Below are 28,000 nucleotides of genomic sequence, written 5' to 3' on the forward strand. Positions count from 1 at the left end.
CCGGGTAATTTGTATGAATTTTATGAGCTAAAACAAATATCTTCAGTTAATAAAAAAAAATAATAATTCTTCACAGGGTAACAGATGGTCGGTCGGTCCCTCCCTCCCCCCCACCCCCCACCAACCGTCCCAAGGAGATGTGTGGGATAACCACTAAATTTTAATAAATAATACCTCAAACTAAAGTTAGGATAATATAATTGACATTGCTGGATTCCTTGTAAGACCAGGAATATTTTGAATATAAATGTCATATATTTTGCACAAAAGATACCATAGTTACCTAGAGAAAAATTTTTATCTAAAAATTGTAAGTTTAAAGCAAAATATATGATGTTTATATTCAAAATGATCACCAAATTATAAGAATTCCAGCAATGTAAATTATATTCTGGCCTGGTAATTTGTATGAATTTTATGAGCTAAAACAGGCAGTCAGGCAGGGTGGCGGGTGGGGCAAATCTAAAAATAGCGTCTCGGACACTCACCGCGTATATGTGGAAAAAATCCGCGTTAAGTGAAAGTTCAGCTTTGGCAAGGCACCGCGTATATGCGAAAACGCGTTAAGTGAAACCGCGTTAGGCGGGGTAAAACTGTAATAATAACAGTAATAAAAACAAAAATAAAAACAATAACAGCAATAATAATAATAAGCACTTAAACATGTCTTTAAGACTGTCTACAAATATAGACTGTCAGACTCTTAGTGAGGGAAGGAGTGCCAACTGTGATCTGATGATTAGGAGAAGAGATACTGGCTATAGTGACTCAATAACATGGACCTGGCACTGGTTCACTTTACTTTACTTTATCCTCCTCACCGGCCTGTTAGCCACTTGGGTGGTCGGTCACGTGTATGTCACGCACTGCTGGCAAGGATTGGACATGTAATGATTCCAGAATGTATCTGTACCTGTCATAGTGTTGGTTAAGTATGGTCTAGAATGAACTCTCATAGTGCTGTCACAACACACTCTGGCAGAATGTTCAAGAGTTTACAACTGTTACTCCCCAAAAATTTGTACGAACACTTTTCTGAACCTGTGGCTTCTTTAGTCTTAAGCTGTGACCCTTAATGGGGTGGGCATCTGCCAATGGTAATCTAAACACCCGAACCCAACGTTACTCTTGACACTCACAAACAATTGGCCTTGAAAGTGTCAAAATACAGCAAGCAATGAAGGGATGTCTTCAGTTAGAAATTAATAATACTGTATTATAATGTCAAACTGAACAGGGCATCACCAGGCTAATTATTAACATAAAACTAATGGTAATTATAAATATATATAATAAAGAACTGTATAGAACATAGAATATTTTGGGGTAATTTTTCTCACTTCAAAACAATTGCACATCAGAACCCAAAACTTCAATATACTCGTACAGTAGTCGGTACTAACCAGTATATAATATCAACACAATATATAATACGTCCAGCTTGCATAGTTTGTTCTTGTAGTCTCAGGGCCAAACCGACAACGAAGAAAAGTGCAAAAAACATGTCGCACACATTCCACAACTTGTCCGACCATACTGCTATTTTTTGTCTGTAAATATACAATATATATTTATGTAAGGGATCATACAAGTATTATATTATTCAAGACAATGTTTATTTGATGGTCAATTAGCATTGATAGGATATACAAATTATATTCAAGGAACTTTATATAGGTGTTAAAGTTGAGAAAGGTTACTTGAAGGCGAATATGTACTGTACTTGTATATTTATAAGAGCTTGTTCCACTTCCAATATAAAAGGGCAAAATAAAATAAAAAATAAAGTTTAAACCAAGGATATATTGTACCATTGTATACTTTAAGTTGACTCTTGCACAAGTTATGACAATGATATATTTAATTAGGCCAGACATCCAAAGACACCTTCAATATTATCAAATTTTCAACTTATGAAATTAACTTACTGTAGAGTAAAGATCCAATATAACAGAGTAATGTGACGGAAGGCTGAGCTGGTAATAATGCCAACATGGTCTAAAGTGATCACCAACACTCACCAACACTCACCATCAACACCAACACTCACCATCACCACCAACACTCACCATCACCACCAACACTCACCATCACTACCAACACTCACCATCACCACCATCACTACCAACACTCACCATCACCAACCATCACCACCATCACCACCAACACTCACCATCACTACCATCACTACCAACACTCACCATCACCACCAACACCATCAATCACCATCACCAACACCAACACTACCAACACTCACCACTAACACTCCCACCACTCCAGCACTCACCATCACTAACACTCCACCATCACTACCATCACTACCAACTTACTCACCATCACCACCAACACTCACCACCACTCACCATCACTAACACTCACCATCACTTTCACCAACACTCACCATCACCACCATCACCATCAACACTCACCATCACCACCAGCACTCACTCATCACCACCAACACTCACTCACCATTCCATCACACTCACCACCATCACCACCAACACTCACATCATCACACCAACATCACCACCAACACTGCACTCACCACCATCACCTCAACACTCACCGCACTCACCACCAACTCACTCACCATCACCCACCACACTCACCATCACCACACCAACACTCACCATCACCATCACACCTCACTCACCATCACCACCTCACCCATCACCACCAACACTCACCATCACCACCAGCACCTCACCATCACCACCAACACTCACCATCACTACCAACCTCACCATCACCACCATCCACCAACACTTACCATCACCACCAACAATCACCACACTCACCATCTACCAACACTCCACCATCACCACCAACACTCACCATCACCACAAACACTCACCATCACTCACCATCACCACACCACCACCTCCCATCACCACCAACCATCACCACCATCACCACCAACACTCACACTCACACCATCACCATCACCACCACACCACCAACACTCACCATCACCACCAACCACTCACCATCACCACCACACCACCATCACCACCACAATCACCACCAACACTCACCATCACCACCAACAATCACCACCATCACCACCAACACTCACCATCACCACCAACACTCACCATCACCACCAACACTCACCATCACACCACCATCACCACCATCACTACCAACACCCCACCATCACCACCAACCACCAACCATCACCACCATCTACCACCACCAACTCACCATCACCACCACACCATTCACCATCAACACTCACCATCACCACTAACAATCACCATCACCACTAACATTTACCATCACCACCAACACTTACCATCGCCACCAACACTGACCATCACCACCAACACTCACCATCACCACCAACACTCACCATCACCACCAACACTCACCATCACCACCAACACTCACCATCACCTCTAACAATCACCATCACCACTAACAATCACCATTACCACTAACAATCACCATTACCTCTAACAATCACCATCACCACTAACACTCACCATCACCATTAACAATCACCATCACCACCAACACTCACCATCACCACCAACACTCACCATCACCACTAACAATCACCATCACCACCAACACTCACCATCACCACCAACACTCACCATCACCTCACCATCACTACCAAACTTACCATCACCACCAACACTCACCATCACCACCAACACCATCACTACCAACACTCACCATCACCACCAACACCACCATCACCACCAACACTACCATCACCAACCATCACCACCATCACCAACACCACCATCACCACCAACACTCACCCATCACCACCAACACTCACCATTATCACCATCACTCATCATCACTACCAATACTCACCTCAACACCACTACAACATTCACCAACACTCACCAACACCAACACTCACCATCATCACCAACATTCATCAAAACTCACCACCACCAACACTCACTATCATCGCCATCACCACCAACACTCACCGTCATTACCAACATTCACCATCATCGCCAACACTCACTATCATCACCAACACTCACCATCATCACCAACATTCAGCATCATCACCAACATTCACCAAAACTCACCACCACCAACATTCACCAACACTCACTATCATCACCATCAACACCAACACTCACCGTCATTACCAACATTCACCATCATCGCCAACACTCACCACCACCACCAACACTCACCATCACCACCAACACTCACCATCATCACCATCACTCACCATTACTACCAATACTCACGATCACCACTAACATTCACCAACACTCACCATCATCACCATCACTCACCATTACTACCAATACTCACGATCACCACTAACATTCACCAACACTCACCATCATCACCAACATTCATTAAAACTCACCACCACCAACATTCACCAACACTCACTATCATCACCATCACTACCAATACTCACCATCACCACTAACATTCACCAACACTCACCACCACCAACACTCACCGTCATTACCAATATTCACCATCATCGCCAACACTCACTATCATCACCAACACTCACCATCATCACCAACATTCAGCATCATCACCAACATTCACCAACACTCACTGTAACAATGTCATGAGTTTCCCGCAACATGAGAGTTCCCAACAATTTTAAGCCAATAGTGTGAAGGCCTTAGGCCTGTCTTCAACCAATGAGAAAGCCTATGAGGCGTGACGTCATGAAAGTTTTGGCGTTCCTTGTGGGCTCACTCGGTTTGAACAGGAGTCTGTGTTGGAATTTTGGGTAGGGAGGTGTGGGACGTCTGTGGTGGTGACATGGCAGGTATTTTGGTGTATTCTATTTGGTAAATCCTTAAGTTCTCATTTGTTGTGAGATACGTGGTCCCCGTTTAACTAGCTAGGAACATAGGTTTATTATTTTGAAGTGTAGCTGTTAAACCCTAACTCAATAAATACAGTAACCGTTAATAAGAGTCCTAATTCATCCATCCCTTATTAAGAAAGAGTGATGTGGTATAAATGTCTTGGTATTATGCAGTAATAAGGTGAGTCCTATATTTATAAAAACTATCTTATATTTCTCCTCTGTGAAGTACAGTATTGATATCTTAGTCCCCCTAACCAGCCTCCCGACCGAGTCTCCCCTGGCTGGTGTGTGTGTGTGGGAGGGCCAACTGTAAGCCTATATCACCAGCCGACCCCAACCATAAACAATTACCTCCCTCACCCTCTCCACCTCTTAGGAGTATAAAGAGAAAGAAGAATAAGTATATTAATAAATAAGTGAGTAAATATAATGAATTAAAAAGACAATAAAAGAGTAATTTGTTACATAAAATATGTTAAATTAAAGTAGGGACATAACATTTGTTACATCACCACCATCCACCACCATCACCAACATTCACCAACACCCACCATTACCATCTGGTGTTTACTCGATGAGAACACATTCAACTGAGGTAACAGAGTGGCGACCTACAGGCTGGCAGAATAATCAAAGGCGCTCTATATGTTAGTAACACATACAGTACTTGTTGGTTGGAAGTTGTGGGGAGGGAGGGAATGATGCCTAATAATGACCACTACACTGCCAGGCACAAGTGAACAGGTGACTTGTATGTATTCCTTCCTGTTTGTCTCACTGTCTCACTTATACCCTTATTTTCTTTCTTCCAGGCTAGAATTCGAGCCTTTTTCATCCTTCATCAGGTATGTCCCAACCATCTCGGTACTCTACACACACACACACACACAAATACACTGTACAGGGCAAGTAGGTAATACACACATAATTAGAGGACTGAGTTGTAGAATGACAAAATGTAATTCACTCCCACTTGCTGTTCAGGGTACAATGAGGAGGCCAGTTGATGTCTCCTCCCATACTCACACCATTCTGCGTCGCCAGACATACGATCAATCAAAGATTTTTGCATCATGTCATGAGCACAAAAACATGACTTCGTTGCAAGTTATTTTTGCAGAAACTAAGTTTAAATTTTCTCCACAAATATCTATATCATTTTGCACTTGTCCTTTATTCTTTCTGGATGAAGTTTCTTGCCAATGAGATTAGCAATTCATAAACCCAAAGCAAAATTCATATGAAGATATCAACAGTACGTACAGTACTTACTTAAGTTCTACAGGTTCTGTTGACAATATTTCACGTATTTTCTCAAGAATGAGAGTAGAGATGTAGGCGACCACGTACCACTCCATCCATTCTGGTTGTTTGGGAAGTTTAACCAGAACAATATATGTGTAGAGGCACAGAAAGAATACATAAGCCATCTGTTGAAATGAATAAATTATTATTTTGATTAACTTGTCATAAATGATGATTACTAAACAACAAACTGAATATATATATATATATATATATATATATATATATATATATACACACACACACAGTATATGCAAATCCACTTTTAAGATTGTCGTAAGCATGTCTCATAAAGTAACAAAGAGATGTAAATATGAATCTACACACAAATCATTCCTGCTTAGACCTAATGCCCACAAATATTTGACAAAATACCCCCCCCCACACACAAAAAGAGAAAAAGAAACATGTTAAAGTTATTGACTGATTTGGAGGAAATTTTGTAGGAAGGGAGGATTAGTGTGTGTGCAAAATTTGGTACAACTCGGTTGATGTACAATGTCACTAATGAGGTTTAATGTCAGTAATGTTCAATAAAAAGCTAAGGAAAGGTGAATAATAATGCTCCATAATGCCACAAACATTTGTACTCTTCAGGACAGATGCAGACTGCCTCTCAGCAGGAAAAACAATAAGTGACTATTCTCAGATTCATGATTGACTCTAACACCTTAACATCATCAAAATTATTTTGGTGTCCAGCCTCCTGATTGGCTACAACACCTCTACATCATGAGTATGACTGCCTTCAAGATCCCTAATTGGCTGAAGGGGGTTGTGGTGGTGGTAGGCATGGGTGTCGCCCACTCTAAAAATAAACCAATCCACAGTTGTAGTCCTTATTGCTGAGGAGCATTGAGGCAAGCATGTGACCTAACCATCCTTTGTGAGTGTTGGGGGATATGGAGACAGGCTGGTGGTACATGTTCGTGCCTGTAGCTCAGAAAATGAAAGGTTGGCAAATAGGCCGGTCTAAAACTAAGGGCCTCATATATACAGGTGTACTCCGATAACTGATGCATATAGGGATTGGGAAAAGTAATTGGTTAGCGAATCAACAGTTATTGAAGCAATTAATCCCATAAGAAGAGTACAAATTCAGAGGGTTAGGGACCGGCCAACCTCCAAAAACTCTCATCTTCCCATCTACCCTTTATATATCTTTGTCGTGCACACTGTCAAGCAAGAAAATAAAGCCTGTATAATTAACCTAAAATAAGCAATGTAGAGCATAAACTGAGGATGGTAGAGACAGTCTAGGGTTGTAAGTTCAAGTCTCACCAATCTTTGCTGGTCCATCACCACTCTTATTATGCCTTATCACATCACATCAAGCTGCCCAGCACCAGAGGAACTATCACTGGGGTGTTAAGGCACGACTGCATAACACACAAAGTTGGAAATAATGAAAAAACATGAAGTCAGAGACACATGGTATGTGTAAACAAGAGCAGAGATGGTGGGAATGAATCAGAGGCAACACAAAGAGCCTTCTCATGGCAATAATTCGCACCACACCACCGCCTACCAAATTCAAAACAGCTCTGCTGCTTCTAAGATCTCTGGAGTATCAACAAAACTTATGCGAAGCGGCAGTTATTGGGGCATCGGTTATCGGGGCATATCTGTATAGGGGAAATACCCTGACGTCCCATAAAACACCGCTTCACATAACCTCTGATTATATATTGGGGAAATACTCCGCTAGTTTCGGTGACTACACCATTGATCCGACGATCGAGGGAGGAGCGGCCATGGATATGCAAATTTGTATTTCATGAATTATCAAGACTCTGCAGTGTTATTCATATCTCTTTTCTTTCTCTATTCTTGTCATCTTCATTTTCTTCACTTCTCTCTGACTTTGTGTGTCATGCGATCATGTCTAAACACCCCAGCAATATATTGTCTTTAATGGGGATAATGTGGTCTAATCAGATTTGATATAGGACTTAAGAGAGCTAATAGGTACGAGATGACACTTGATGTGTGGGTCTGGCCGTTGCCACAATCGCAAGATCATTTTGATTTTGATTAATATTATACAGTGAACCCTCACTTTACGCAGTTTCACTTTATGCATTTCTACATTTACACGGTACCCTACCAGAACCAGAATTCCCACTTTACGCAGTGCATCTACTCATATACGCGGGTGAAGTATAATTTTTTTATTTAGCTCATAAAATTCATACAAATTATCCGGCCAGAATATAATTTACATTGCTGGAATTCTTACAATTTGATGATCATTTTGAATATAAGCATCATAGATTTTGCATTAGACATACAAATTTTAGATAGAATGCAAGTATTTTGTTTACTCAGAGCAAATATGTTATCTTTTGTGCAAAATATATGACATTTATATTCAAAATATTCCTGGTCTTGCAAGGAATCCAGCAATGTCAATTATATTATCCTAACTTTAGTCTGAGGTATTATTTATTACTAAAAATGTAAATATACTGTTATAACCCAATCATTTCTCTGGTAGGGAGGGAAGGTGGGGGTGAGGGGTAGGGAGGGAGGGAGGGACCCAGGGAGCAGGTGGGAAGAGGGGGGGAGGTGGGGTATTTTGATTGACAGATAGTATTTCGGTAAGTATATTTTGTTTATTTATTGAAGATATTTGTTTTAGCTCATAAAATTCATACAAATTACCGGGCCAGAATATAATTTACATTGCTTGAATTCTTACAATTTGATGATCATTTTGAATATAAACATCATATATTTTGCATTAGACATACAAATTTTAGATCTACTTTAAGGATTTTGTTTGCTCTGAGTAAATATGTTATCTTTTGTGCAAAATATATGACATTTATATTCAAAATATTCCTGGTCTTACAAGGAATCCAGCAATGTCAATTATATTATCCTAACTTTAGTCTGAGGTATTATTTATTACTAAAAAGGTAAATATTCTGGTTTCTCCCACACATTTCTCTGGTAGGGAGGGTTGGTGTGGGGTGGGGGGGATGGAGGGACTGACCGACCATCTGGCGCGGTTGGAAGAGGGGGGGAGGCAAGGTGGGGTTCTTTGATTGACAGATAGTGTCGTGAAGAATAAATTTTTTTTTTATTAACTGAAGATATTTGTTTTAGCTCATAAAATTCATACAAATTACCCGGCCAGAATATAATTTACATTGCTGGAATTCATACAATTTGATGATCATTTTGAATATAAACATCATAGATTTTGCATTAGACATACAAATTTTAGATCTACTCTAAGTATTTTGTTTACTCTGAGTAAATATGTTATCTTTTGTGCAAAATATAAGACATTTATATTCAAAATATTCCTGGTCTTACAAGGAATCCAGCAATGTCAATTATATTATCCTAACTTTAGTTTGAGGTATTATTTATTACTATACCTTAAAATCTAGTGGTTTTCCCCCAAACATTTCTCAGAGAGGGAAGAGCCAGTGAGTGTAGTGTGAGAAGAGGGGGAGGGAGTTGAGTCCATTATTTGAATGGACATTAACTTGGCAACTGTATTTCTCTATTTCTCTTAAGTATTAATTGTGTGCATGTACCATCATAAAATTAAGATGTTATTTTTACTAGAACATAGGTATTGTGTCGGAAAAAGTGGAGTTTGGGGGTCTCTATTTCATTTAATCCCATATGTTATGTTGTTCACTTTACGCGGGCCTCCGTGGGTTCAATTGACCGTGTAAAGTGAGGGTTCACTGTACAGTATTCTTGCATGATCACCCTATTATGGTGTACGGTTCATCATAAGATATATAACATACAGTATTAAATACTAGAACAAAATATGATACAGTATATAATTTGACTTCAAAATAAAAGACAAGCTGAATCATAAGGAAATTTTCTTCCCTGACCACACACCCCTCCTCCATAAAGAGGAGGGGTGTGGGACTGGCTGTACCATATTTGCCAGTTTGTTGATTTTTTATTCATTATTATATTCTCGTATGATCAGCCATTTATGGCATATGTTTCTTCATAAAAAATAAATTAAATAATAAAAAAATATGATATATAATTTGTAATATGGCTTCAAAATAAAAGGACAAACTGTATCAGAAGGTAATCTCTTCCCTGACCACTCTTTCCTGCCATCAAGGCCAGCTTTTGACCTGAATATTATGAATTCATTATTATTATATTATACTGTATGATGAGCAGTCTCTTATGGCGTACAATTCATTGTAAATAATATAGTCTTCAATAACAGAAAAAATATAATACACATATAGGCATCCGTGCGTTAAGGAGTCCCAGGTTACAGAATTTCACCTTTACAGAATTTTGAAATTATGACCAAAAATTTAGGAAATGGAAAAAAAGGCAATTTTTTCTATATACAATATATAAAAAGAAAAAAAGAAAAAAAAAAAGTGGTTTCTCAGTGGTAGCCACAAGGTGGTTGGAAGGCTGCACACCTCCCCAGTTGCCAGCACCAATGGTGCTGCTCAGTTTGAATTCTTTCCCCAGTTTTTGTTCAGTTATGTGTCTGTGTTACTGTGGATCCATATTCAAGTGAAAGCAGTGGTGATAAAAGACTCCATAAAGGAATTACGTTGGACTAAAAATTGATGTTTTAATGAGGTAACTCCCAGTAACTCCGATCACACCACCTCACCTCACAACCTCCAGCAACACTTAACATTGTTTCTGGTGAGTAAAATTTGAGTTTTTTGTTCATTTATTATCATGTTACATTATGAATGACTCATTGTATGCAGTTAAAAACCATCATATTTCATACATATACGTGTTTGTGTTACGTTTTTGGGCCTCAATGGGAAAATAATTTCATGTTATGGAAAGATTTTCAGGAACAGAACCCTTCAATAACCAGGGGATGCCTGTATAATTTGTACTTTGACTTGACGATAAAAGATTACATTGTACCGAAGGTGATGTGTCACTTTATCATTCATCCCCTCCTCCCTCCCACAACCTAGTAACCTAAAAAAAAAAAAAAAAATCATTGAGAGAAGCCATATATTATGTCCACAGACGACTACAGTATATTTCTCCAGTAACCAGACAGAACAGGTTATAGGTATGGGACATCGAGCCTGTACATGTTGGCAGGCCTGTTGAATTTAAAAATTTTCAGATTAGCCAACAGAAATTTACACAAACCTGTATCAAAATGTGTGGGGATATCATTTAAAACCCTTAATGGCAAAGGCAGTGGCCAAAGCATCAGCCAGCCCTTCAGCCACAGGGGCTGGCTGAGGGGAGGAATGACGACTCAACGTAGAATCAACGGTTCAACACTGGTGAATAAGTCTTAATTTATGCTTACATTCCTTAATTAATGCTCATTATGCTTGCTTTATGTCTGCTTTTTCCTTGCTTTACAGTCTGAACGACAGCAATATATCAAGGGCAGATGAGAGTTTTTGGGGGGTGGCTGGTCCCTAACCTCCGAAATTTATTATATTCTTATGGGATTTATTGCTTCAAGAACCATTGATTACCATTGACTTTTCACAAACTGCATGTGTGTGTGTGTGTGTGTGTGTGTGTGTATACAATAATATCTCCATTAGCCAGAATCCCTCTTAACTGGATCTCTCTGATAGGCGGAATTGAAATTTTCTCTGAAAATCATTCTCAGGGGCATAATGTTTCAGAAAATTCCAGCTTTGAGAAAGAATTCCAAAGGGGTACATTTTCAAGAAAATTTTCCTGGTATCCGGAAAATTGCAGGGATGGGGGATTATTTTTTCTCGGGTTTGAGAGATGAAAACCAGGGGCATTTTCTGTTAATTCCAAGACAAATTTTCCGGTATATTTTTCAGCTTGGAGAGATGAAATAGCTGTGTTTTTCTAAAAAAAAACAATTTTTGCAATAAATTCCAGAATGCCAACATCTAATAATAATTACATAAATACGTAATATTAGGAGGACACGTCGCTACCTGGCACTTAATTGCAATTCTCAAAACCCCCTCCGCACCCTCCATCGCACGCATCGCTACAGTCATCTCTTGCCTTAGAGCGAGCAGTAAACAAATGTTAACTCTCGAGTGGTGGAGATAGGTGGGATGTCGACATCACATTCTGGACTACAGTATATCACAAAAACTATTTTTTTTTTTAGAAAAAAACGGCTTTTTGAACAATCCAGAATGTGACGTCTAGCTTTGATTACCCGAGCAGGAGGTGGAGAGGAGGCGACATTGTGTATAAGGCTCCGCTAGCTTAGGTCCAGATTATAATTATAAACTTTTTGGAATATTTTCCAATATTAGGAACATTTACCGGAAGGTAAAATGTTAATTTACATATCCCAATTAGGATACTCACTTTATTCTGATGAGGAAGAAGAAGGTCCTCATATGCTGCAGAAAGGCCACAGACCCTGCATATTTCCTGGTGTCATGTGCCAAAACTTTCTTGCCAGGGTCTGACTGACTCACTAATTGAGATAAATATTTTGTCAATTGAATAGATGACAATTTCTTACCATCCTGTAATGAGAAGTCAATGGGGCCTCGATTAGGGAATCTGGTTAACCATTCTTAAAGATTCTTAACTGGGCACAATAATGAGGAACCCTTGTCTCATCCATTAGCCATTTTATCCTGATAGGTTGAGCTTGAAAATCTTCCCTTTGATTTTTTCTTAGAATCTCCGTAGGAAAAAGTGTGACATCCTCCTCAGAAAATACCAATAATGATGGATTACTGGAAACTGAAATCAGCTCACTGATTCTCATACCTGTTGCTATTGCTAGAAAGAAGGCTGCCTTCTGGAGCCATCTGTCCCGGTTCAGATTTATATTGTAATTAGGCCCCATAAGAAATTTAGTAACTTTATCGAGACCAAGGTGGGATTCTCTTATGCCGAGGGGGTCTCTGAATGAAAAAGGACAATCTTAGCATTTGATAAATTCTTGGGTTCAAAGTAATATTAAAACCCCACGCCAGAGGGTCAACCAATGCTGATTTATAAGATGCAATTGTCGATCCTTGAAGGCCTTTAACTCTGAACAGAAAATCTAAAATTCTAACACCACTGTTTCCGACAATGCGATTGGAGTCGTTAACCTGATAAATTGTTGAAAAAGTTTCCAAACTTTCTCATATTGCATAGAAGTTTGGGGTCTATGACCTGCTATCACTTGGTTAACTATACTGGAATTACCCAACAATCTATTTAAACATCTTTTGAGAAACTCCAAGCGTGAAGTGCCAAGGATATCTCGAACTGAGGTGCAGTACCTGGTCTACACATCCTTATTGCAATTGTAGTGGATGCGGGCACCACTCCAACAGATCCAGACACCAAGGATGTAGGATCCATTATGGTGCAATTAAGAGGACCTGTCCTTGGAAGGATCTGAGCTTGTGAACCACTTTGGGCAACATTTTCACAAGTGGGAACAGATAGATTGAATTCCAACGGTTCCAATCTATGAGTAGAGCATTTCCTTAAAGATTCAATCATTCCAGAGAAGCATAAACTGGCATCTTGTGATTGTTTTGTGAAGCAAAGAGATCTATTTGTGGAGTCCCAAACCTCCTCATTAGACTCTTGAACTTCTATAACTTTAGGGACCATTCTGTTTCCGTCGACACTGGCCTGAGATGGGACAACGCATCTGTCCAATTGTTTTGTAAACCTGGTATGTGAGTTGCTTTGAGGTAAAGTGTTTGTGTTACACAAACGTTGGGGGGAATTCTTAATTAACATTTGTTTTACAGTTGTTACGAGTTGGGGATTTAGAATATAGTTATACGTCTACCCAGATCCCAACAGGTAACAACAATAAAAAAAACAAAGACAATCGGACTATAAAAGGGTAGACAAAGGATGCGAGTTTTCGTTGTATATAATAGAGTACCATAAATCCCTTAACAAAATATTCAGCTTATAAATTACCCTTAACCAAACTTAACCTAAACATTAACAGTATATACATATTAATAAACATAAAACAATCTCGAAGCAAGTGGACGTGGGGAAATTAATACAAGATAATAGTACTTAAGTGAGGAGCTGAGATGGCTGACGAGTAAGGCTGAGTATTGTAGAAGACGGTAGGTAGTCACTGCACGTAGGTTTAGAGGATAGATGATCCTGTGGTCACTTCCCAGAGCCAAGTGCTCTCTCCTCGAATTGGAGCTGACAAAGAAGACTGAGGAGGTGACGCAACAACCAGGATAGGGAGAAGGGAAACCTCGGAGTGGTAACTAAGACGAGTCATACTCGTGTCTCGTCCCTAGATGGCGTTGCTCGTGGTGCTGGGTAGGTAGATCAGGACAATAGATGGCGTGGTTCGTAGTGCTGGGTGGAGGGGTTCGTAACACACCCCCCCTCCAAAGACCTCCGTAGCGCTGGCGCGAAGGAGGTGATCAACTGGTGCGTCTGGAGAGTAGCTGCTGCATTTCCACTGGAGCTCGGGATAAGGAGTCTGCAATCAGGTTGTCGACCCCCTTTATGTGCCGGACTTGTAGATTATAGGGCTGGGTGAGGAGAGCCCAGCGGAGGATTCGCTGGTTGGAGGTCTTGTTGGTTTGGATGAACGTGAGTGGGTTATGGTCGGTGAAGACTAGGGTTGTTTGTGGGCAAGACTGGAGGTAACATTCAAACTTCTTTATTGCCAACACCAGAGCCAGGGCCTCCTTCTCTATGGTCGAGTAGTTGGTCTGATGTTTTTTCAACTTGGCGGAGTAGTATGCCACAGGGTGAAGGACATCAGTGGTTGGGTCGGGTTGTAGGAGCACAGCCCCCACTCCGACACCGCTAGCGTCGATTTGCAGATGGAAGGGCAAGGTGTAGTCAGGGGGTGGACTACAGGCTTGGAGGCAAGGAAGGCTTTGAGGCGGTGGAAAGACTGGTCGCACCTCTGGTTCCAGATGTAAGGGACCGCAGAACTGGTAAGGTCTGTGAGGGGTCCGGCCACGCTGGAGAAGTTACTGCAGAACCGACGGTAGTAGCCGCACATCCCCAGGAAGCGCATGAGTTCCTTCCTCGTCCTTGGAGTGGGGAAGGACAAGATGGCTCTAACGTTGCGCCCTTGGGTCTCACCATACCATGCCCAACGATATCCCAGGTGTGTCACTGAGGCCCGCCAAAAGCAGATTTAGCCAGGTTTATGGTGAATCCAGTCTCTTGCAGTCGTGCAAACAGCATTCCAACTAATTCAGATGTTCGGCCCCAGCTGTCCGACACCACCACCAGGCTGTCATCCAGGTAGGCGAACGTCCTACCCAGGTTCTGAATTAGAAGTTGATGGCCCTCTGAATGTGGCCGTGAGTATTAGAAAAGCCAAACGCCATAACCAAATATTGAAAAATACCAAATGGATATAAATGCTTGTAGATTATTTTTGGCCCTATCCGTGAGTCCCACTTGATAATATCCTTTCTCAACAGGTCCACGGTACTGATAAATTTTGCACAGCCTATGCTGTCTATTATATCTTCAATCAAAGGTAAAGGGTAGGAGTCTGAGACAGTGACCTGGTTCACTTTACGATAATCGGTACAGAAACGAAAAGTGCCATCGGGTTTTGGAATGAGAAGGCAAGGTGAAGCCCAGGGGGAGGTACTAGGCTCAGCTAAGTTATGTTTTAACAAAAATTCTACCTCCTTTTTCATAATCTCTTTTTGTGGATTTAGTCGATAGGCGCGGTGCTAATGGGTTGTACATCTCATCCGAGATTGAAAACAATATCATGTTTAAGTATATTGCAAAACCCTGGGAGGTCAGAGTGTGACTTTGGGAAATCCAATCAATAACAGTGAGATCTTTTGCTTGAGATGGATTCAGAACAGAAAAATACTCATCAAGTTATTGGTATGTGATGACTGTTAGCAGGGTTTTCTTTAGGTAGAGGGAAGTCTAAATTCTCCAATAGATCCATGTCATCTGTCTCCGGCTCCGGCCCTGACAAAACAGTATGCAATACAGGTAGGCTTATAGCCTCTGGGCTGTCTTCCTCTGACTGCCTGGAATGGTAAAGTTTCATGAGATTAATGTGAACAAGTTGTGAATCTTTTCTGCGATCAGGAGTATGGACTATATAGTTGAGGGGAGATAGTGTATTAGCAACTATATAGGGACCAGTAAACTTGCTTTTAAGGGGAGAGCCTGGAATGGGTAGAAAGAGTAACGCTTTGTCACCTGGAGAAAATGATCTTTCAAGTAATTTAGGTTGGGACTTCACCATTTTTCTTGGACTTTTTTTAAGTTTGACTGAGCAATGGTTCGGACTTCAGTTAATTTGTCCCGTAAAGTGTCAATGTATTGGGAAACTGTTGCGGGCTTAATAGATGGAGTGTCAAACCACTGCTCCTTTACCATTTTAAGGGGTCCCCTTATTTGTCTCCCATATAGTAACTCGAACGGGGAGAAACCCAATGACTCCTGGGGACATTCCCTGATGGCAAAGAGTAACAAGTCTATGCTTTCATCCCATTCCTTTTGGTGTTCTATACAGTATTTTTTGAGCATTGATTTGAAAGTTTGATGGAACCGTTCCAAGCAACCTTGGGATTGTGGGTGGTAAGCCGAAGATGTACAATGGTCCACACTGAGGTCTTTCAGCACCTGTTTGAAAAGATTGCTCGTAAAATTGGTACCCTGATCGGATTGGATCTCTTTAGGAATGCCCACTGAAGTGAAAAGGTGTACAAGAGGTTTGATTACATTTTTTGAAGTGATGCTTTTAAGGGGAAAAGCCTCAGGATAACGTGTACTGGTATCCATAACTGTGAGCAGGAATTGATTTCCCTTCTTAGTCTTTGGTAATGGGCCCCACAATCCACAACAATCTTTTCAAATGGTGTAGAAAATACTGGGATGGGCTTAATGGGAGCTGCTGGTATACTTTCATTTGGTTTTCCTACCATTTGACAAATATGACAAGATTTTAGGTACTTTGACACATCCTTCCTAAGTCCAGGCCAATAATAGTGTTGGAGGAGCTTTTATATGTTTTCAGGATTCCCAAATGTCCTGAAATACCATCATGGGCAAGGGCAATTAATGCTGGTCTGACTGAGGTGGGAATTACCACTTGATGTATTTCAGACCACGTGTCTAGATGGGCAAGCTCAGGGGGCCTATAAGCCCTCATCAAAACCCCTTCATGATAATAAAAACACGGAAGGGTGTTAAAATCTTTACCCTCAACTTCTGCATGATGAAGTTTAGTCAAAGATAATCGACGTTGGGCTTTAACGAGCTCCTCCTTACTAATGGTCTTATTGTACAGATCTTCTGTGGGTAGGAAGATATTAGAGGTGGTTTTAGATGAAGAGGGCCCATTTCGCACACTCTGTGACCGGGTGACAGCACAAGATGGGAAAAGATGAGGAATAGTTTCTTTAAGGTCAGTGGTGGAGTTGACAGGTAAGGGAGAGTCGACTGTCTTTATGTTAGGAACCACTAGATCTCCTACTAAGTCATTACCCAATAATAAATGAATGCCGCACACAGGCATTGGGTCTTTCCTTATGGCTATTTGCACTTCCCCAGTAATCAATGGACATTGGAGGTGCACTTTAGCTAAAGGATAGGAAGAATGGGATGAGAGATCTGAAATTAGAACACTCTCATTAGTAAATGCGGTAGATATATCGGGAATGACGTTAAACAGGAGGATAGATTGTGCTGCGCCCGTATCACGTAGTATACGAATAGGGAAAGAACGAGACCCCTCCATGATTGAAATTTTTTCCTCATAGGTGAATGAAGAGAAGAGATCCTGATGGGGCCTTTCCACATTGGTGTTTGCTATTGGTTTGGATTTGGGATCCAGGGAACTACTTTTAGCAATTCGACACTTTGGGTGTTTACAATTCTGGATCGTATGGCCTGGGTTTTTACAGTAAGAACAAGTAACCTTGGTTGCATCGGGGGGAGTAGGTGTGGGACCTTTCGACCTACCACTCACGTTCCCAAGGTTATCATCAGAGGAGGACCTAACATGTCGGGAAGTACCACGCTCTCTACTGCCCAGTGACTCCACCAACAAAGCGTACGCATCAGCCAGCTCAGCAGCACGCCCTAAATTAACCTCTCCACGCTCCTCCACATGCTTCAAGATGTGAAATGGTATCTTGCTCTTCCACCCTCCAGGACTACCAAATTCTAACAAATCCTGAATGTGGAGGTCTCTGTAGCTCCCTAACCACTGCAAAAACTCCTGCTTTTTCGTGGAGCAAACTCAACAAAAGGTGTGGGAAAAATGGTTTGGTTATTTACGTAAACTTCGTCGTGGCATCCATCTGGCGATAGTGACAAGAGGTGAGGATATTCTTTTTACGTTATCATAAATACCAGTCTGGTCTAAACAGTTATAAACCTCTACGAGCCTTACCATATAATTTAGAAATAACACTGACACCACTGAACTCTTGGCTTACCTCATTCTTCCCGGCTATTTTCTCAAAAGTCCTAAATGACCCGTCCATATCGGATTCATCAAACCCGGGAACAAGGGAAGAAGCAGTAGCAGGGTTAAAAACAGCTAGTTTCTCTCTTAATGCCACTTCTTTTGATCTAAACTCCGATGTTAAGGTGACTTCTATCTCTCTTACCTGTAGTTCTTTCAGTCTAACCTCCTGCTCCAACTTGGCCCGTTCCATCATTTCCTCATGCTCAAACTTTTGCTCCAACTTGGCCTGTTCCAACTTGGCCTGTTCCGACCTTTCTTCAGGCTCCAACTTGGCCTGCTGCTCCAACTTGGCCTGTTCCAACTCTAGTTCTTTCATTTTGATTTGGAACTCGAACCTAGCTCGTTCTAGTTCCAAGGCGTCTATTCGTTGTGTTTTTTCTTGAGGGCTAGCCAGACCTGAAGCAACTTCTGAGTGAGGAGGGGTGGTGGATAGTGGTTGAAGTTTCTTGGACATGGGCGTTAATCTGTCAACAGCGGATTCTTTTAAAACTTCATGTTGAACCAGCACTTCAATCACATGATTTTTAACATTTCCTTAGTCAGTTGCTGTGAAAATGGGATATTATAATAGTTGGCTATTTCTTTCCATTCTTTCTTCAGGATATTAACACGCATTTAGGCTACGGAAGGATTTTCAATAAAATCTGGAAAGATCAAAACCCGAGGTAGCCATTGTTGCAACAGACAAATTAACTAATGGTCCAAAGATAAGATAAGTGGATAACCCTAGAAAATATCACGGCAGTGGATAAACAGAAAGTCCCGAAAACTAACCAAGTTATACCTAGGGAAATTACACTTATGATTATTGTTCTTCTGAGAAGATCCTTAGATAAGGATAAGAGACTTGAAAGAGGTAGGGCGTATTACGGCATAAATATAAAGATCCGGATTAACAACCCTGATATACTTGAAAGAGGTAGGGCGTATTACGGCATTAATATAAAGATCCGGATTAACAACCCTGATAAATGGTATGATTGGACCCCTGAATGAGATAATGAGAAGAAATAATAATTCGAGGGGCTTTATAATTATGTGGGGTCCCAGAGAGCGGGGCGCCCCAACATATCACTTCACCGTAACTAGTGACTATGGAACAGCCTACTCTGGAGTGAGGGTACGCATTAAACAGATTCGGATTCTTCCCCAACACCGATAAGACTTACTATTAATAAACTGCCACGTACAATAACAGGTGTTTTATGACACTTGGAACCTAATATCCACGCTCATCACTTCCATTGTGCCCATAATACCAATATATGCAAAACACATATGAAGGAAACTTTAAACCACCGTAAAGCAATTGTGAACAGAAGTGACTGGGAGGAATAATTAACACTGAGTAACAAGGGAGGAAGGAATATGGTACTTAAGGTCGGGTCCTGTCACGGTCGCCATTTGTTACGAGTTGTGGATTTAGAATATAGTTATACGTCTACCCAGATCCCAACAGGTAACAAAAAACAAAAAAAAAAAGACAATCGGACTATAAAAGGGTAGACAAAGGATGAGAGTTTTCGTTGTGTATAATAGAGTACCATAAATCCCTTAACAAAATATTCAGCTTATAAATTACCCTTAACCAAACTTAAACTTAAACATTAACAGTATATACATATTAATAAACATGCAACAATCTGAAGTGCGGACGGGGAAATTTAAATACAAGATAATAGTACCTAAGTGAGGAGCTGAGATGGCTGACTAGCAAGGCTGAGTATTGTAGAAGACGGTGTAGTCACTGCACGAGGGTTTAGAGGATAGATGATCCTGTGGTCACTTCCTCAGAGCCAAGTGCTCTCCTCGAATTGGAGCTGACAAAGAAGACTGAGGAGGTGACGCAACAACCAGGATAGGGAGAAGGGAAACCTCGGAGTGGTAACTAAGACGAGTCATACTCGTGTCTCGTCCCTAGATGGCGTTGCTCGTGGTGCTGGGTAGGTAGATCAGGACAATAGATGGCGTGCTTCGTAGTGCTGGGTGGAGGGGTTCGTAACACACTGCATGAGTTTTTAAATGTCACATTAACATTCCAGGTTTTCAGTTGTATAGGAATTTGAGATAAATTTTTATTAAATGGTAATACTCACCCCTGAAGATGTGAATTACACGAAAGCACTTGGGAACTTCGTGTTTTCTTGTTTCCTTGTGGGGGGTGCAGGTTCTTCTTCTACATTTTGTCTCTCTTTTTCCTCTGCAATTATCTGTGCATCTAGTTCAATAAGATCCTCGTTACTGAGCTCTTCTGCTACACTTTCAACCAACTGTCCAACATCTTCATTATCAATTTCTAACTGAAGCTGTTTACCTAACTCCACTATCTTGTTACTAATATCCGAAATAACTTCATTTTCATTAAATCCTTTGAAACTCTCTGAGCGTTTTCTCACCTTCAGTAGCAGCAACAGCCTGAGCGAAGGTCGTGCGTAAATAATACGCTTTACAGGCAGCAATAGCACCTTGATCCATGGGTTGGATGACAGAGGTAGTGTTAGGTGGAATGTACACTACCTTAACATCAGGGTGCATGTCGTCCAGGTGTGGTGGGTGTCCCGGAGCATTATCCAAAATCAGCAAAATCTTGAATGGAATCCGTTGTTGCAGACAATACTCCTTGGCTCGTGGAATGAAGCAAGTCATGAACCAATCCTCAAACAGTGCTAAGATCATCCAGGCTTTCTTATTACTGCGATAAAACACTGGCAGCGTGTGCTTGCTGACATGTTTAAAAGCCCTAGGGTTCTCTGAATAATAGATCATGAAGGGCTTTAGCTTGAAACCAGCAACATTCCCCCCAACAGAAGTGTAATTCTGTCCTTGAATGCCTTGAATCCTGGCATTGTTTTCGCCTCTTTGTGGATGTATGTCCGCTCAGGCATGCGCTTCCACAATAATCCAGTCTCATCCACATTGAATATTTGCTCAGGCAAATAATTCCCTTCCACAATCACTTCATCTCACTCGTCCTTAAAAGCTTCGGCAGCACCAACATCGACATTAGCTGCCTCTCCACTCACCTTAACATTGTGTAAACTGTAGCGTTTTTTAAATCTATCAAACCACCCATGACTTCCTGCAAAGGTTTGATCACATTCATATCCTGCCTGCTCCTTCAGGCTTTGGAACAGGCTTCTTGCTTTAGCCTGTGTGGTTAGAAGGCTTAAGGGTACGCGCTTCTGTATCTGGTCTTCTATCCATATCACCAATAATTTTTCCATATCGTGAATAGGACCTTGTCTTTTCTTTGATATTATAGTTCCCTTTATAGGTGTTGTTCCTTTCACTACATCACGAATACGTTCCTTGTCCTTGAGAATAGTGGATATAGTCGAGTGTGAGAAACCTAGGTCACGTGAGATTGTTGCTACAGTTTTTCCATTCTCATGCTGTATTATTATCTTCATTTTCATCTCAAAAGTAATTGCCTGTCTCCTTTTCTTTGGAACACCACCAGCACTCTCACTTTTACGCTTTCCAGTCATTATAAAGTCAATTAAATACGATAATAACGAAAGTTCACAGCGCGATCAGTATAGGATACGATAGCCAAACACCGACTAAGCGCTCCATTGAGTGAGTGTACCCACGCGGCGACCGAAGCCGCGCCACGCTCTCGCCCGGGACAGAAACGTTTCAGTATAGAAAATGCGCGCGTCATTTGAAAATATTTTTGGTCACGACTGCTGTGGTCATATGTCCCAATGGCTGTAAGGTCAGAGCAGGTCGCATAGATGAACGTAAGTTCAAGGAGTCGTGAAGTCGGGGAATATATATAGTTAGTGCTCCCCTGACTTACGACGGGTTAGGGACCCAAATCCAGGTTGTAAGTCCGAATGGTCGTGTTCGACATATAGATAAAAAATAAAAAATAAAAAAAATAAATAAAAAAAATAAAAAAATTTCAGAAATTAAAAATCTACACTGAAACACAGTACACTAAACGTAATAAATAACGAGGAATGGATATACAGTAAAAGTAATAAATAATGAGGAATGGATACAGTGTGAATTAGCACTTGCCTTGAATGTAGTCAACTGAATGCACACGGGTCCCCATAATTTTCTTAATTATACATGGCATTCAAGCATTAAGTGGAAACGCTGCATAGAAAATGCTATCATTTGGAGAAAGAAAAATAAAATAAAAATAAAAATGGTCACAACTGAGCAGTCGATGTCCCAACGGTCGAAGGTCAGAGCAGGTCGTAGTACCGGCGGACGAAGTCCAAGCAGTCGTAGTCAGGGACTACCTGTATATGTAACATTCAGAAATCTGTGCGTAATTTCAAATGCATGCTGGAGTTCAAGGTCGCCTGAGGGAGGACCACGCTTCCCAAGACGTAGCAAGAGGTATTGTGAACCAGGCCTATACGCTACTACAAATATACCTCTATCAATTAATATGGAGACAATTATGAAACTAAATATCGCTATTAAATTAAAAGTACGATAGATAGTTTATCAGTCTGAATAATGTAACGGGTTCCCCAAAGAAAGTTAATAGTTAGGCGAAAATATGTCACTTTAGGCTCAAGCTAACGCTTTGGGAGGCGAAGCCGGCTGGTCCTCAGTCCCGCCAGTGCCAATCGACCAACAGGACGCCCCTGGCGCTGGGCTTCGTCCAGAAATAGTCACGCGCGTCACCTGTGTTGGGCGCTATTGCAGTATAACAAGTGTTTCTATTCGACCCCAGATAGGGGTTAGATAGGGCAGTGATAAAGTTAACAAGAGCTAACAGTGAGTTAATTTCAGGTTTCCGCCAGAACCCACTTGACTGCCGCTGGAGACCGCCGCTGATGATTGAGGATTGGCGACACGCCGCGGACCCATCAGTGGTGTTTGTCACTGGTTAGCGGGCAGCAGATCTCTTGAGTGAACTTAGCCGCCTGGGTGCCCAGCTAACGACGGATGATCGGGTTGGGGTCATCACTCTCTCTGCCTCGCTCACAATACCACATATCTCAAGCAGCTTAGTGAAACCCTTTTGCTAACGGGAAGCTAAAGCTTCTCAACTGCAAGGTCTGATTGGCTCACTCCCTCTCAGTTTCATCGATGTACTGGGGTAAAGTGAAGCCAGCTGAGGATACAGGGTCGCGACGCTGGGACCAGAATCCAGTGGAGCTTAGAGGCACATTTTCCAAGGTGGAGAAAGGCTGATTTGGGCCTTAAACCACGGGTGCCTGTTGTTGTGCCGCAAACCACCACGGAGTGCAGGTGGAATCTGTGTGTGTGTTAGGTTAGGAAGCATGGTTCACGGGTACAGGACTCAGCAACTTCTTAATAATAGTGGCAATATTTTTGTGTGTAGTTAATACTATTTTTCAGTTACTAATGTATGCTGTGTGTATTTAATATTTCTTATAATTTCAATCACAGGTATAACGCTTGTTCCCTGTGAGTAGTGTTTAAGTTAGGTGTGTATCTGTTGGGGTAATATAATTTTGCTGAGTGCCCTAGCGCCTACCAGGGTGGAGTTAATAAGTTCTATTTTTTATACCATTTTCTCGGTGTTGATATCATTTGTTGAGTGCCCCTTGTGGGCCTATTCATTGTAGAGTTATTGATTTCTATTTTTTTATTAAAATCTTTTCTCAGTGATTGATAATATTTGCTGAACGCTCTTAAGGCCTGTTCTTCATGTGTGCAAAGCAACATTTCTAATACTCGTACTTTAAATTTATTGTTGTCTAATGAGGCATTGCCTGAATTTCTAATATTTTCAATATCATGTATAACCTTTATTCCCCAGAGTAGTGTTTTAAGTTCAGGTTAAGAGGTGCTTATATTGGTGTACCATTATTTGATTGTGTCTGTAGTGTTGGAGTGTATAAGTGTCTAAATTTTACAGTGCTCCCTATTCATCCCAGTCACAGACGCTATCCTTCCACGGTCAAAAGACACCAATTTGTTTAGTAAATTTAAGTAAGTTCTTGTGCTGGTTCGGGATTTCTCTCAAAGGAGCTTCCACTGCAATACCATCTAATAATCTTTTAATAAAACCCCAAGTCTAGTGAGAAATTAAAAGTCCAGTAATTCTACTGGTTAAAAAAAAAATATATATATACATATATATATATATATATATATATATATATATATATATATATATATATATATATATATATATATATATATATATATATATATATATATATATATATATATATATATATATATATATATATATATATATACACCTAGACCTCGACTCTCATTTACTACGTGGACTTAATTTAATCGCCGGGACTTACGACCGCCTCACAGATATAGATAAAAAAAAAAAAAAATTTTAAATGACACGCGATTTTCTATACCTAAACGTTTCCAGTTAATGTAGTCTCCATGTATAATTAGAAAAATTATGGGGTCTCCATGTGCATTCAGTTGACTACATTAAAGGTTAAGTGCTCAGTCACACTGTATCCATATTCCTTATTATTTGAACTTTAAACAAATGAAGTATATATGATACTCGTGTTTCATACCTGTGTGTATAATATATATATATATATATATATATATATATATATATATATATATATATATATATATATATATATATATATATATATATATATATATATATATATATATATATATATATATATATATATATTATATATATATATAAAATCAACAACCTCACCAGCCAGGAATCGAACCCTCGACCTACTGTGTGGGACCAGGCAACGTTACTGACCATGCCACAAGGACACTAAAAGCAGTTCTAGACTATGTTATATTTCACACAAAGCCTGTTCATCGAGCTGATGGCGCCGTGAACCTCCCACTGGGAACTGCCCGTGCCGCTTATGTGGATGTCAGTATCATTTTACCAAATCCAACTGGGATGAAACACGAGGTATCATATATACTTCATTTTTAGTCCATATAACACGCGAACTTTAAACAAAAATGAAGTATATATGATACCTCGTGTTTCATACCTCGTGTGTGTGTGTATATATATATATATATATATATATATATATATATATATATATATATATATATATATATATATATATATATATATATATATATATATATATATATATATATATATATATATTCTTTCAGTGAAGACGAGCCCGGAAGGGCAAAAAACAACGTCATTCACTAAGTGACTTAAAAGCAGAGGACATTAGTCATTAAAGATCCACTATCTTCCTTGACAGAAAACGAGCGTGCTTGCCATGCTTGATCAAACCGTATAAAATTTGCCCCAAACACAACATCTGAGAGACATAAACAAAATAAAAGTCACTCGATTTCCTCACCGTGCTAAGATGTATAAATACCAAATATAAAATCCCCGTAGCACTTAGTATTTTGGGTAATACAACACAAAGTACGGAGCTTTCCTTGTGAGTATTTACAGCTGATTTGCCAGGCAAGAAGATGAAGGTGGCAGTGCGTGTGATGGAGGGTGCGGGAGGGGGTTTTGAGAATTGCAATTAAATGCCAGGTAGCGACGTGTTCTCCTAATTTTACGTATTTTAGTAATTATTAGATGTTTTAATTGCCTGACGAGTTAATGCTAGGCATTTACATACCTAGGTACAGTATAAAGCTAGACGTCACATTCTGGATTGAACCAAAAATGCATTATTCTGGAAAATTCCGAGAAAATTCCGGGGATGGGGGATTTCTTTCTGGGTTTGAGAGATGACGTAATGCGCAGTTCGTGGAACTTCCGAGAAAAATTTCCTGGTATGGGGGATGAGGGATTTTTTCCGGCTTTGAGAGAGAGAGTCGTCTTTTTGCGTGGAAATCTCGTTCCTGGAAGTGCTCTGCACCAATTTTTCCAGCTAACGGAGATATCACCGTACATATATTTATTAACATAGTAAATAGCATTAATCTTACTGAGTGAGCCCAGAACTTTGTAATGGGAGCATTGTAGAACTCATAAAGCTTTATTCTTGCTGGCAGTTGTCTGGAGTGAATATCATTAAAAATGGTTGAGTCTAGATGAGACAGATGACTCATAGACACTCCATTTTGTCTTACTGGAGTACCATGTTGATCCACAACATCAGCACCCCCCTCAGGCTGGGAAGGAGGAACTACCAGAGTGCTTGAGTGTGGCGCAGCAGTGTTGTTGCAGAGTGGTGCCTGTGTAGAAAATTCATAAATGTTTTATTTTCATGAAAAAAAAAAACTTCTGGCAAAGTGTTATATGCAAGTTATCATTGAATTGTCCTAAAGACTTCATATAATTTTAACTACTGCTGTTTCAAGTTTATACACTAAGGCATCTCTAAATTTTCATCATACCTGTATCAAAAGTTGAAAGTTTTGTGTGTTCAACAAATATTCTTAAGATAATCTTAAGTAAAGTTAAATCTGTACAAAAAATTAAATAAAATTAAAAGGAAATTACAGGAAATCCCATTCTAATGACATTCCTTCTTTCTGAAAGCCCCTTTATCCTATGAGTAAAAATGGTAGCAAAATAATTATTCACAAACAAAAAATATTTGATTTAGTGCCAATCATCCTAACCTTGGGTGTTATCTGTCATCCTAGATGAACTCAACTTAAAACATTCAATTATAATAGATAAAAATATTTCAGCCCAAACTATTTTGTTTCTTTTTATTTTAATTTTCACCACCTATCAGCTTACCAGCCATTCAGTCAGCTGGTCTGTTCAGTGTTAGTACAGGAATAAATAGAGTCTGTGATGTTTGGCAGTGAGGAATACACTCAATGGTGTAGTGCTAAATAAAGAAGTGAGGGAACGCATTTTGAGTGTTACTCAGAAGCGAGCAGGACGATGGTAAGCGCAGCAAACCCATACAGCTGGGGGTCCTAGGGGCGCTGTAAGACCCTCGGAAATTATTTTGAAATCTGACCAATTCGGGGATATTTTGAGGCCATATGCACTGGATATTAGGATATATTCCAAGGTTGAAGATGCATTACTTCTAATGTCATTACATTACTTATATAACATCCAGTACAGAACCCCCAAATTCGCGGGGGTTAGGTTCTCAAAATGACCGCTAATAGCCAAATCAGCAAAAAACATATGCGGACCCGGAGGGGGGGGTACATTTTTAATTGTGTACAAAGAAATGGATGTTCCCTTTATGTGTTTGCCTTTAGGACAATTATTTCTTTTACCTGTAGTATTGTATATGTGTGTGTGTGTGTGTGTGTGTAAACACACACAACACATACAAATAAATAATAATTGGAAAATACTCTCACAAATAATCAGAAATAAATTTATTAAAAATGTGAGTCTACCCTAAGTCCATGCTCTATTAATAAAGTACTGTAATAAAGCACGCACATTTTTAATAAATTTGTTTCTGATTATTTGTGAGAGCATTATCCCATCATTATTTATTTGTATGTGTTGTGTGCGTGCGTCTGCACACGCACACACAAATTTACAATTACAACAAGGATGTCTAGACCAGGTACTGCACCTCAGTTCGAGA

General features: G+C 40.1%; 1 protein-coding gene across 1 annotated transcript in view; it reads right to left on the bottom strand.

The window, feature by feature from the left end:
• Positions 1-28,000, bottom strand: part of LOC121863607 (transient receptor potential cation channel trpm-like) — a gene marked incomplete at its 5' end in the record, with an annotated part of 83,911 nt that overhangs the window by 35,678 nt on the left and 20,233 nt on the right. Inside the window, 3 exon segments of the mRNA XM_042362335.1 lie at positions 1,404-1,550; positions 6,092-6,249; positions 26,415-26,663. Coding sequence (XP_042218269.1) covers positions 1,404-1,550; positions 6,092-6,249; positions 26,415-26,663 — 554 coding nt within the window.

Source organism: Homarus americanus, unplaced genomic scaffold, assembly GCF_018991925.1.
Source record: "Homarus americanus isolate GMGI-L3 unplaced genomic scaffold, GMGI_Hamer_2.0 scaffold41366, whole genome shotgun sequence".
Classification (NCBI taxonomy): domain Eukaryota; kingdom Metazoa; phylum Arthropoda; class Malacostraca; order Decapoda; family Nephropidae; genus Homarus; species Homarus americanus.